The sequence below is a fragment of the Chelon labrosus genome, assembly GCF_963514085.1.
Source record: "Chelon labrosus genome assembly, chromosome: 8".
Taxonomy (NCBI): Eukaryota; Metazoa; Chordata; class Actinopteri; order Mugiliformes; family Mugilidae; genus Chelon; species Chelon labrosus.
The window spans coordinates 9,473,653-9,487,348 of record NC_140358.1 but is presented as its reverse complement, the minus strand read 5'-3'; the positions used below and the strand labels follow the sequence as shown (position 1 = coordinate 9,487,348).

Here is a 13,696-nt window from a genome sequence, read left to right as displayed (position 1 = left end):
CCGCAAGTCATTATCATAGACTGAAATCTAATTTTACAGCACGCACACAGGCATCCAAGCGGGCCAGTGCGCTGGACTGAATAAACAACATCAGAGAAATGTTGCATCTGTGCGGCTGTGCTGAACCTCAGCTGTCAAGTGCTGGTGAGACACCACGGGATCCGCGCTCACATGCAAACATATGTACACGTAGCCGCACCAATGAATGCAGAGCACTGCACAGCCAACCATGCACTGTCCAGTTTATGCAACGCCACTGCCAAATGGCTTCCCAAAAGCTTCCTCTGGCCTCGCTGCTGACTGTTTTATTTCTCACATCTGTTCTTTCCAAATTAGAATTAAATAGATGCACTTGTCTGATCTGCATTTTTAAAAACTTCTTGCATGTGCGTTTCCCAGAACCTATGGCTTTATGGCAGCTGTTAGTTACCTTGCCAATCCACTGGCTGGAGTGATAATTAGACATTGCACGTCTCACCAGGCCCTGCCAGCGTACATTGACAGCTGTCTCTCTTTGTTGCTCTCTCATTTTCTCTCTCTCTCACTCTAACACACACACACAGAAAGACAAAACCAAAAGACAAAAGGTTTTGTCATTAGTTCAACATGTTTACGGGGCAGAATGTTAAAACACGCACAAAACTCTCTACTGCATGTTTCTTATGTGTTGTAATAACATGAGTGCTTCTTCTGTGTTGGCTTTAGTGTGTGAGTAAGATGTCACAGGCCACAGATGCATGTTCTGAATGATGTAATGGGTAGCAATCAGGCAGCCAGTGAGGCAGTCCTTCAGCGGTACTCATGACCACACATAAACCTTCATCACAACGGGCCAGTGTCACGCAGCCTCCCATCTCTAATCTGCGCTCCTGACTGCCAAAGCATTGGTTAATATGTCCTAATCTCCTCATGTTATCTCCTCAATTGCAAACACACTTTGACCCTGGGTGATGGTGCACAGCACAGGTCATGCCTAGAGATTCTGGAGCGGTCGTTTTCCTACACTCTGTGGTGCAAGTCTGATTCAGCAGCAGTCCGACTACCTTGTTCTGACTTGTTGAATTTGAGTGCATGTTTGTGGGAGTTTCTTTTGCAAACTGAGTGAGCTACAGACACGTAATACTGCAGCAGCTGTGCTGCTTGGAGACCATAGACTTAGTAATATGATACAGGTCCCAGTCATTTGAACTTATCCTCCAATTGGTAGCAAAGGGCTCAGTGCAATCATTCAATCATGTTAAGGCATAACCTCTGACATACTGCATGACACATGGGCCTGATAGATTGAGGCTCTAATAGTGACAAAAGGTCACTGCTATTATTCCCTTCTGTGCTGTACTGGGAATACACTGAACTTCAATAAGATTAGGAGTCTCTGTCTTATTCACGTGTGTATTCTCCAGTGTTGAATTCAACCATTATAGTGCATATATATAAAATATATAAGTTGTGCTTGTAATCAGTGCAGCTGCATATTTGTACATAATAAAATTGACAAGTAATAGATTCAGTTCACAATAACCATTTAAACTAGCTCCAAACACACAACTTCAAGCTCAGTCATATGAATTAGATGGCATCTGTTTTGTGTGCACTGTACTGTATTAATATCAAGGAGTGCACAAGCACACATGTATATTCACTGGTACATTCATAGGGACCCTCACTGACGTATTCCTTTTCTTACCTTAAATCCAAAATGAAGAATAGCCAAAAACGCCTCACAATACTGAAATGTCATCATTACTATGACTAAAATTTCACCACAGGAAAACATGGAGCCTATATAAACACAGAGAACAGGATAGACACACAGCCATGCACTCTGCAGCAAAGAGTATACTGTGCTGTCTTCTGTTTTTTTTCTTTGTGTTCTGTCTTCATCCCTTTTGATGGGTTCATAAAGACGCCAGGACTGAAGAATGTATGAATATTTTGTGCGATTCATTCTTATTCAACTGTTTTGCAGCCCAAATCAAAGCGAAGAATAAATATAAACTGCTGCGCTGCTTTTGAGAATCATCAGATTTTTGATGTGGGGAATCATCTCGCCGCAGTGGGAGGCTGATGCCTTAAAAACCAATCATCATCATTTTTTTATTTTTATTTTTATTTTTTTGCCAGCTTATTAAAACATCAAAAAAATATTTACAGAACATTTTAAAAAGCCGTGCAACTGCAACACATTGTTTTATATATTAAATATAATATACTGAGCATTGCCAGAAACGGAGTGTGTTTATCTTTGTTCTTGCTGTGCGCAGCATTTGTGGCTCTTTTGATACACATTTGTGGTGTTTATACACCTAATTTGATTTACACCAGCATGCATTAGATTACTGACAGCTGTACGTGAGTGATACTGCAGTCCTTACAAGCACACATGGAGTCATAGCTTTGCTTTTGCAGTGCTTTTTGTTTTCTTATTTAACAGCATTTTTCACGGTTTATGGCCTCGATAGGAAGTGTTGGCATGTCATTTAGTATTTTTTAGAGTGTATGCAATTATGAGTGAATGTGTGCAATTTTACCACAAGGCTTAGGACACAAAAAGTTTTTATGGTTCAAAAGTGCCAAAAAACCTCAAAAGAAATTAGATAACAATGTGCTAAGACTGCAGACTCCATTGTGACATTACAAACCTAATGTGATTCTATAGCATCAGACTGAGAAGAGCACCACTGCTGCCTTCCTGCTGAGTTTTGGTCCACCTTTTCAAAGCACTTTAGGGTTCTCTGTCACCTTGGCACAACTCCTCCCACCTGTTATATTCCCAACTGGTCCACTACCATCCGTCGTCATTATGCTGCCATTGATTTCTCTGTGCGCTGACTTCACTAACAAGCACAGAGAACGAAAGTGAAAAGTGGGCTACTCCGTATTGGGTAGGGAACATGACCTATTTACCCACCCACTCCCATCAGTTGACTCATGTCTCCTGTCGTGTCATTTCCAGCTTAGTCAATCAGTTCCACCGAGCGCTTTCAAGTACACTCAAATAATCCATGCAGTCAGTCTGAAACCATGGAATCACACTGGCATGTCCACACACATTTTGATCTTTGTGTGAATGCACATAATCATTTTAACCATTTTAATCATTTATCAAGTGTAGCGCGAAAGATTTAAAATTCATACACAGGTATTCATCGCCTACTTTATGCACGATCGCTGAAGAAGTATTCCTTGCAACTTCCCTGCCCCTCTGATCTGCAGTGGAGCATCACTGCTTCCCCCGCAGGGAAATAAAACACCTTCCTTGAGGACATGCACCACTTGCAGGAGAAACCCAGAGTGTGTGGCCAGACTAAAATGAGCTTCATTAATGTTCACATCCAGTTCGCTGCGCTGCACATTTAACCTCATTGCATAATACTCACAGTTATCTTGAGGCCTGTGGTGGGGTTATTCTGAGGACAGGAACCTGGTTAATGGACAAGATCAGTGTGAATAATGGATACTTATCACATGATCACAAAAAAATAGATATAAGTCAGTTTCTTCCCAGCAAGAGAACGTAAAAAAACATATTTTCTTTCCTTTTCTAAATGAAGAGACCATATAAGCTAAATGTTTTGGTTTCATGAATAGTGGTGTTTTTACTTTAATCATCCCTGTTTGGAAGAGCACACCTATGATGACAGAGCATTGCAAGTTAGCGACTCTTAAAAAACTCAGCGAGCATGATATGTGCTCTTAGAGCTCTTCTTTGTGTCTCCATCAGTGAGTAGACAGTTTAAGCCAGCTGGTGTCTGAGATGATGCCTTTAATCTTACTCCATTCCCTTCCTTGATGTGTCATGCTGGAAGGGATATGTAGGACAAAATCCCTTCATTTACTGTATTCTGGAACTCTAAGACTGCTCTTGCCGGATGGGGTATAATTAGCATCAAGTTATTAATACAAACTTTCAGAAAGTCTGCAGCACACTTCCTTGATGTCTCTTTGATACCAGATGTCCCTCTTCACTGTGATGAGAGCCCATTTCCTGGGTGTGTTCTGGGAAATGGAGGAGGGCTCAGTTGAAAGAGAATAAAGATGATTTTGTCATTTGCAGCTCTCCCACAACGGTGGATATTGCCAAAGGGCTTTCAGTGACTCACCATATATGATTCACATGTGACTGCTCAGCCATCAATATTGCCAAGGGAGCATCTCTTTCACTTGATTTCCTCCTGCAGCTAACTCCTGTTGTGATCCTGGCAAGCACAGATGCTGGATGTTGTTCTGATAACAGGGATTTAAAGACTCAAGATTCGATTTGGCAAACGTGCTGCCTGTGTGCACACGTGTGCTTCTGTTATGTGGGTCTGCTGACTTATATGTACACAAGTGGGTGTGTGTTTACATCATGCTGTATCTTTCACTTGTCCTGCCTTGACTTATGGACAAATGTGGCATTAATGATGGTAGCTAACCTAGAAACAGGCAGTTGTGTGCAGCATCCCTGTCTATGAGTCTATGAGTAGCTTTAAACAGTTTATTTATTTATTTATTTTTGCATCTAAACAGCTTTACAAATAAGCTGACCTGAGTCTTACATCAATACTATACCATGTCTTTAGTCCTCTATGAGCTCCTGCTGTTTAACATACTGTCTAAGACTACGACCAGACTAATCAGCCATAGGGGCTTAAAACCACCTCCTTCTGGCTTACAACAATAGCTGTGATTCATCCACAATCCCCGATGGGACCTAAACTACAGGTTCATGATGTGCAGACACATCCACTCATATTGCACAGATCTGTACGCAAGTGCTAATATAATACGTTTCAATTTCCATTTTTGGAAACTGATTTCAAGTATTAAATAAACTGCTAATAAAACGCTTTTTTTATTTTTTATAACCTGTTCAGACCAACAGGACATGGCAGACTTGGTTAATTAGCTTATTAGTCAGTATGACCAAGCTCTAAGTTCTCCATTTACAGGCGACCAACACGGTACCAGGTTGAACAGAACAGCATGTAATCAAATGCTGTAAAATGCTCATGAAAGGCTGTGGTAGTATTTTCTGTCTAATATCTCCAAAAGACAATTGATTAACAGAACCAAAAACTTTTGCGTCTACACTCGTGTATATTGTACTTTGCAGAAACGCACATCTGGACATGCCAGACTTTGTTAATAAGCTTTTTTTCATCATTATGATTCAGCTCCCAGGTCTTTAAGGTCAGTGGCCAGGAGCTTTAAAGTATCACCGAGCCTCCCCATCTTTGACGTCTGAAGAGAAATAAGGTTATCTGGTTAGAGGACAAGAGAAATGGGGAGCCTCTGTAGCCTGCAGGTTCGCACTCTTGTATGTGGCCTGGTAGACAGCACGCTGCTGGTGCAACATTAGTCATTCCGAGCAGGCTGCTGCCTGAACTCTGGCCATTTCACACACTGTTTGCTGCCTCTGACTGAGGTTTCTCCACATCATTACAGCCAAAGAACTTGCACATAATCACTCTCATAGGAACATACACACATTGTAAGGGACAATGAGAGCAAAGGCTGTGTGAAAGCTCACACTATGCTATCTGGAAAAATTATGTTCTTTGCACACAGAGAAAGTGACAACATAGAAGCCAAACTGTGAAAATATATGCACAAATGTATTTACTTTGTTAAATTGTGTGATTCTTGTTGAAGGTATACCTATCACACACTCTACAAGGGACAGACAGTTTTATCTACACACAAATGTGAAGTATTATTCTCTAGCTGACAGCAGATTAAAATGGAAAATCTGCTACTTTTTCAAAATTTTATTTCTTCCTATAAATAAAACAACTGAGTTCAGAACGCAGTAAAAAGCAGAAGGATAAAGCAATATCCTCTGTATGTCCTAATGTTTGCAGTGTCCTACATTTAGATGACCCATTATCATCACAGTAGCAGCAGTTGAAGTCAGCGGTTAAAGAGTATATAGTATTTATACAAATAAATGAATGCATATTTATTCACACCATAAGGCAATATACTGAGTCACACACGCATGAGTATTTGTTGAAATCAGAACAAATAATCAAGACATTACTTCCACTTTATGACTCAAATTTAGCCGTGAATGTCCAGACTGCTAATAAATATCCGATGGGGGAAGATTATTCAGCAGTGAACTTCAATTTCATCTCCTCATCTGTTTGTATCACTGTCAAAGAAACAGACGCGATGTGTCTGGCAGATGCTTGACTCGCTCGAGGTCTGCGTTTCAGCGCCATCTTCATCTTTTATTGTCGTATGAAATGAAACCGTGTTCCTTTCAGTTGAGTAGCAAAAAGGCTCTGCAGTTATTCTCTGTGTGAAGAGAAAATATGGCAGCTCTGCTCCGACTTTAAAGACTGTTATTGCACAAAAGGTGAGAGGTTAGATGACAAATGCCAGGCATTCCGTATGCGCCTAATTAATTTTAGCATTTTAAAGTGAGGCGGAGATAGAACTGGCGATCGTTTAATGGGGATCAGGCTTGCACACAGCTCAGAGACCATCGCATCAATAGAGTATTGATGTTTAAAAATACCAAATTCACTGAAACTAAAGACTAACCTGGGAATAAATAGCATTACTCTAAAAGAAAACTACATTTTGGACTTTGAATGAAAACTGTTGGTGACTTGTAATATCTATATCTAAGAGTTGCAGGATTTTCTGACAAATAGCTGCTCTCAGTGACAGCTGGAAGTCATGGCAACCAAAAAGCATTTGTAGTTCATTCTGAGGACCAACTGGAAAAATAATGGGACTGATGTCATTCAGCTTCAGTCTACTGACTGCTTTCCTTCATACACTGAACACAGCCCTGTGGTTCAAAAGGAGCAGGGCAGACCACACAATCATTGCCACGGTTCTTCCAGTCATCCATGGCTGTGTTGTAGCCCCTCTCCTCAGCTGGAACCTCGAGTGACTGACGGCGTCTTCTTCTGCAATACCCAACCCCCATTCTCAGCACACATACTCTCTCTCTCTCCATCTTTCATACACAACCTCTTACGTATGTGCAGTCTCCATGGCAACGCATGGTATCACTATGGCACTGGTGGCTGAGCATGCCGCAAGCTGCTGTTGTAGTGGATTTACTGTACCCGCGCGCACACAAAGGGAGCAGACAGCCAGCTGAACGTTGCCAAAGGGCTGAATGATTTGAGCAGCAACCCTCTGAGCTTATAAGAGATCAATCCTTTTTCCCCTGATTATGCCTCGCATTATCCCCTTACTCTGTAAGGTTAGAAATCCTGCCACCGCACTTCGATGTCAAAATAAATTAATTCATTTTTCGCAGAGTGTTTCAAATATCCTGGTATATGTAGCACAGTCCTAGCACGCAACTTTGCCCTCTATTAAACACCACGAGCAAGGTTAACCACCCCATTTAGTCTGTGTTCGCCCTTGGAGGCCAATTTTCTCTGTGAATTTAAAAAAAATTCATTAAACCCTGGGTGTTACCATGACAGCCTCGGGTTATTATTAAGAGATGGCTTTAATTGTTGGGTTGTATTTAATAACACAAAGGTTAAAACTGTGCTCAACCTTGCCAGCACACAGGCCATCTACTCCATCTAACCCTTCCTCATGATGGTCTCTAGTGGCCAGAGATGGAAGTGCAGTAAAGTCTGATTGCCATCCAGTAGCCCTTGCACAGTAGGTGTGTGTATGCATGATGAATGACGTTGGTATGTTTGGGAGGTCATCTGTATAAATGTAGATGAAATTCTGAGTCTTTCTGTAGAATCGGTGGTGTATCAAATGCAAATCTGATCTGAGACCGCTGATGCAAACATTTTAGTAGCAGTTATTTAACATGCATGTTATAGGTTCAAACATTGCTATTCAAGCAGAACAGATGGTACAAACTACTCATACCGTGGCTGCATTATGATGTATACTATCAAACCTGTATGCTTTTAGTTTTTCTCAGTTATTTTCTCACTGTGTGCGTGCATGTGTGTGAGCACAGTACAGTGAAGGTGCCCCTGGGAGGCCACAGTAGACTGGCATTCTGGGGCACTACAGTAATTAATGTACCCATGGCACATTGCTACACAAGCAATCAAAGCATACAAACACACACACACAGCACACGTTCTCAGTTCCTCCGTGTTTGTCCTTGTGTTTTACTGGCTTGTCTTATTTATTGTGTCTGAAGGTGCTAGTTACAGAGGTAATTTGCTATTTGTGTCCTTTGTTGAGAAAACATGTAACATGTCTTACAATAAGATTAAAAAAACTCCAGGTTTGGTATGATGTCTGCAGCTAGTAGTATTTCAAGGCAGCATAGTTCATGAGAATACCAAAATGTCAAAGCAGTTAAATGTTAGAGTCCACTTTTGTCTTGCAAAGAAACAAAATAAAGACATAAGAGAACAAGCACTACCTTATGTAGTCTTCTGAAACTTATGAAGACGAACAATAGTGATGGAACTGGGATAAAACAATGGTCTATGGTTTATATTTTATTTTTTTTGTTAGTTCCGTTTGTGCCATTGTATGCCATTTAGTGTTTTGCCTCCTGCTCCTAAGAAAAGCACTAAAAGCAGGGGGGATGTTATCAGGCTTATACGCATTTGTAGCTTCTCTGGTGTAATCGTATGTGCTTGATTAGTGTCACAGTTGTACAATGCAGCCTGACTGTCTTCTTAACTGTCTCCGATAAACCCAGTCATCCTCCAGAAGGGCCACACTGGGTGCTTGAGCGATGGCCTGGATTTATCAGCAGTTAGGCGACTGATGAAAAACCTGGGATTAGTGTGGAGAGCTGTCTGTGTGTGTGTGTGTGTGTGTGTGCTAACGGCACAATTAAAGGTACTGAATAGAACCAGGCAGGGATACTGCATGTCGCAGGCAATAACGACTGTGACTGAGTCCTTATTTGTATATTTGTCACAGATCTTTACTTACTACCCCTATGTGACCTGCAAGAACTACTCCAGACAGTCACAGATTATGCAAGGCAAGACTAGTTAGTTTGTAAGTCTAATTTTCAACTCAGTGACAGACTTTATTACATCTACAATTTGACAACAACTAGAATTTTGCTAGTATACTATATTTACATGAAAGCACCAGAATTGTTTCAGGCACATACAACGTTGGCAAAATTGCCCTTAGCAGCAGTCACCTGCCCGGTGAGACCTTTAATTAATGTCATTCTCTTCTGCGCTCTTGCATATTTCCTGTCTGTCTTCACCGTCACTATCCTGGGAAGGCAAAAACTCAAAAATAGTCTTAAAATACTTCATCTCAAAATAGCACCAGATAAAACTAGACAGAATACCGACTGATGTTATTTTTGTGGAACATCTGCATCATCATCTGCTGCATTCACTGGATGTCTGTCGCTGCGCTCGCGGCCCGAACTATTTCTGTTTCCCCAAGAAGCGAGGAAAAGAGTTCCACATAAATTACAGATTGATCAAAAAGCATTTCTCGTGTAGCAGAAATATAAGTAAATGAGTACTTATTAGAACAGTTAATACTTGGGTTAGCATTTGTGACATCGCAAGCCTATATGGATATAACTGCGGCTTCATTATTATGGTGCAAGTTTCTTTTAAGATTCCAAAAAAAAAAACATGAATGTGTGAGGTTAATATGTAGTCTGTTCAGACAAAGGTCACCCTGCATTAAGAAAAGCCTGCGACTTTGAACGTTAATGATAGTAAACGGGAAAAGAAATGCTTTATATCTAAAGAGTGCCTTAAGTCATTGGAGACACGTCTCTTGTAAATCAATGTATTGCTACTGACCCATCAATAATTTTATATTTAGACTCCATAAGACCACAGAAATAAATTAGCGATGCTTAAGTTGCACTGCTGGCTGGTCTGGTTACTCATCTCTAAATAAAATATTCATGTTTTCTTCCGGTGATGACTTGCTGTTACACCCTGTGGGATTAGGTATTGGCAGATATATAGTCAATACAAGTGTAACTTTACACTATTATCTGTGAAAGTGCCTGATTTGACATTCATCTTTGACCTAAACCAAACAAGACTGTGGCTAGATTTTTATTCAGAGACAACTATCCGAAATACGCCTTTCTAAAATAGCAAATGATGGAAATTTTTTTTTGATATGGTGTAGATCAGCCCTACACCAGCCGCGAATCTCGCGACAACAAGCCAATTTCAAAACTTGTTTTGAAACAGGGTTCTGTTTTAGGAAGGTTAACCTGTCTATAGCTGGTCCACTTGCCCCATCTAGTGGTCGAAACCACACATTACCTGAGTGAGGATGCACTCGTTTTATCTCAGGCTGCAGATCTCATCAGTACATCTGCTCTCACTTTGAGGCCTGTGTGCTGTCAAGTCTAAATACAAACTAAGTTTAAATTTAAGCACATGCTATGGACGTATATGAAACAGACCTATTTAAAACAAAAAAACAAAAACAAACAAACAAACAAAAAAACACTTCATGGATTTTATTGAATAATCCTCTTGTTTCTGGTCAGTCTTCGTATTAAGTAGAACAAAAAACTCCCTCTACAGTTTCAAAGAATACAGAATTGTCTTTGTAAAACAACACTTTGTCTAATGCATCTCAGTTGATTGCGTATCGATATTTTTGAGTCGAAAGTGGACAGGCCTGTATAACCGGTTTAGTCAACGCATTATCGGATCATTTTACATCATTTTTTTTGTAATATGAGAGCAAAGTATTCTCTGCTACAAGAAGGAAGCCCGATCACATCCTGCCTTTTCGTTCACTCTTCTCCAATCTGACAACCCCCTCCTCCGAGCACAGAAAAAAAACATTGGACACACGCCTGTGTTTGCCGGATCAACAAGACCTCTAAATGAATGTTTAATGAGCATTTTAGAAGTCATAATGGCATGTCGCTAATGTCCTATAACGATCTTCCTGTTGATGGCCACGCCTCAGTGCTCTGTCTCTTCTACTACGCCTCTGACAGTTGTCAATGGTTTGAACTTTGCTGAATGTAGCCTCCTCGCCTTCACTTCACTGCACCAAGGACTGCGAGTATCCAAGTCACTGCTCTGGCTTCGCTGTAGAGAAATTATGACTTTTCCTATGAGGAAGTCTGCTTCAGGTAGGCTGCTGTTCCTGGTTTTCATTTTAGGCTTAATTTGTTTTCGTTTGTCATTTAAATCAGGTTTATTAAAAAAATATTCCTATTTTGGGGGGAAATTGTTTTCAGTGCTTCTATTAATGGCTTTGATAGTGTTTTATTTTATTGACAAGAGGTCAGTTTCCTGGTAGGCTTCTGTATGGGTATGGGTTGCTGTCCATGGTGCTGAAGAGGACGTGGCTTTAATAATAGTTCGCTTCATTTGTCTTCACGGATTTCCTCCGGAGTTTTTTAAACATTATGCAAATGTCAACTTTAAAAAAGAAAAAAAAAGTGTGCTTCGAGACTATGTATTCAGCAGAGATTTTTATTCAAGTTGAAGTATTTCGTTTAGATAGTTGTTTACTCTGTTAACGGTACTTCAATTTCGCATTTGACACTTAAATATATTTCGCTTCATATTTATACATACGTAATCCTGCTGTGCGTTACTCTTGTCCACGCTGAATAAAAAGAAATAAATAAAACGTCTGCGACAGTTTTGGTTGAGGGCTGTAGATGGCACCATTGGCCAAGATGCTAAATGTGCTCGATCCAGAATGAGGTAAACGCAAGGGAGGGATGAGGCTGGCGGTCAGGCTTGGAAATGTCAGAGTCAGAACATTGGTGTGGAGTCTGTATCTACAAAAGAAACAGCGCCGACCACTCTCTGAAAACCGACTTTTTCATAATGGCAATTCAAAATTCAACCATATTATCCACGTTAGACGGGGACGGAAGGCTTAAAGGTGGAAAGTTTATATAGTTTGATATTTTTTTGTCTCGGAATAGTCGTTAATATCAAATTAATGTCACGGGAATTTCCAATATAGGTCTGTAGTTTAACGACGTTAGGCTATATGGTGTCAATATAAATAGGCAAAATGGTTAGCCTAACAAAAGTGTTCAAAACAAGTGTTAATTAAGTTAATTATTAAAGCTTTTGATTCACGTAATAACGCTCGTACTCATTCAAGTACAAAATATAGGTTTTATATTAGTTATGGACCAAAAAAGTCACTGAGCAGCATTGGTAGTTCTTGTCTTTTCCCTCTGTTGGTCATATAAAATATCAATAATCTGTGATATTCTATCTCTAGACTTGATCTACGCCCCTTTTCTTGATATTTAAAATGCATTATTCCTTATGACAGCCTGCGCGGAGATATTCATTTCCTAATTGTGCACGCTGACTGGGTTTGCGTCTCACTATCAAACTCCCTGGCCTCCCCCTCCTCCCCGCTGCTCATTCTCCAGGTTGTAGGTGGGATGCTCTCAGCAGCACAGTTGAGTTTGCGCTGGTCTCGGATACTGATCCACAATGAGGCGCCTCCTGCTATTACAATACACCGCTTCGCTCCGTCAAACGAGAGAAAGGCACATGGGCTCTCCGTAGTGACTCGTTCACATCCTCTGCGTTGCGTTTCTAAAACGCGCTTTAAGTCTTCGGGATTAGGGGAGCCAGGTAAAGAGAATCGCAAGCAGTCTCTCGGCGCCTGCAAACAGGTGTTTCCATCCCGTGGCTGCGCATTGAGCTTCATTCAGGACTAACTGCCGATAACCATGTGCGTGGCTATGTACTTTAGTGTGATGATGCAAAACGGCTTTGAGACACTGGGTTTGTGCGTTTTTGTTGAGATACAGAGAAAATGATACATGTGGAGGAACATGCAGCGTGCTGTGGATCAAGTCTTTTTACAGCTTCGGGTGGAACGTGTGCTTTTTATTTTTTGTTAAATTTCACGTTTTCACCGGAGATACAACGGACAATTCCTGAATAACACTGAAATTATTGGGGACAAAAACAAAAAAACATACATGTGGACATTATCTAACTCGCTTTGCCGCACTACAGGGACTACTCCATTCCACTATTTAGCGCACTTTGCAAATTCTTTATTTTACGCATCGTTGTAGTTGGCTCACGTTGTTACCTTCGCCCTGACGTTTTCTTTCAGAGTCCAATTCTCTGGATTCAAAGGGTGATTATAGTCACGCTTCTCTGGAAGTTTTTTCCAGAACGCTGCCAAACTGGCTATGGCGGCAGCGATTGCCAGCTCCCTCATAAGGCAGAAAAGGCAGGCGAGGGAGCGGGAGAAGTCTAATGCCTGCCGCTGCGTTAGTAGCCCCAGTAAAACCAAAGGAAGCTGTGAAAAGCCCAGTCGACTGAACGTTTTCTCACGGGTCAAACTCTTTGGTTCCAAGAAGAGGCGAAGGAGACGACCAGGTCTGTTGTACAATTTCATCAGGCTATTTATTCTCTCCATGACTGACTCTTCACCTATTGCTGGGTACATTATATTTAAAAATCACATGAGAAAAAAAAAAAAGAAAAAAAAGAAAGAGCATACTTACTGCTGTTCATTTTCTCTGAAAGATTAATGTGTCTGCCAAAGTTGGTGGGAGAAGCTCCATAACAAGTTTATCCACAGAGAAATCACCTTTGGCATCTCAGGTTGAGCGGAGGGATATATTAAACTGATGCGTAATCCCTCACTGTCTACTTATTCAACCCACACATGACTAAATATACAAAAAAATGTTTATTAAGTGAATTGAACAAGGCTTTACTTTCACTTACAAGTTATGCACACTGTTAAAATAAAACTGGATAATCACTTCATCCTGAGAGGTTTA

At 40.8% G+C, this 13,696-nt stretch overlaps 1 protein-coding gene across 4 annotated transcripts in view; it reads left to right on the top strand.

Annotated features, from left to right (window-relative positions):
• fgf13a (fibroblast growth factor 13a) overlaps positions 1–13,696 on the top strand; it is a gene marked incomplete at its 5' end in the record, with an annotated part of 78,998 nt that overhangs the window by 44,137 nt on the left and 21,165 nt on the right. The window contains one exon of one of the 4 annotated variants that reach the window (XM_084550103.1): positions 11,011–11,041. The exons of 2 other annotated variants lie outside the window; for them this stretch is intronic. In XM_084550103.1, the coding sequence (XP_084406229.1) occupies positions 11,011–11,041 (31 nt within the window). Of the gene's footprint in view, positions 1–11,010; positions 11,042–13,093; positions 13,287–13,696 lie in introns of those variants that run through there. One more of the 4 variants, XM_084550104.1, reaches the window with a different exon arrangement.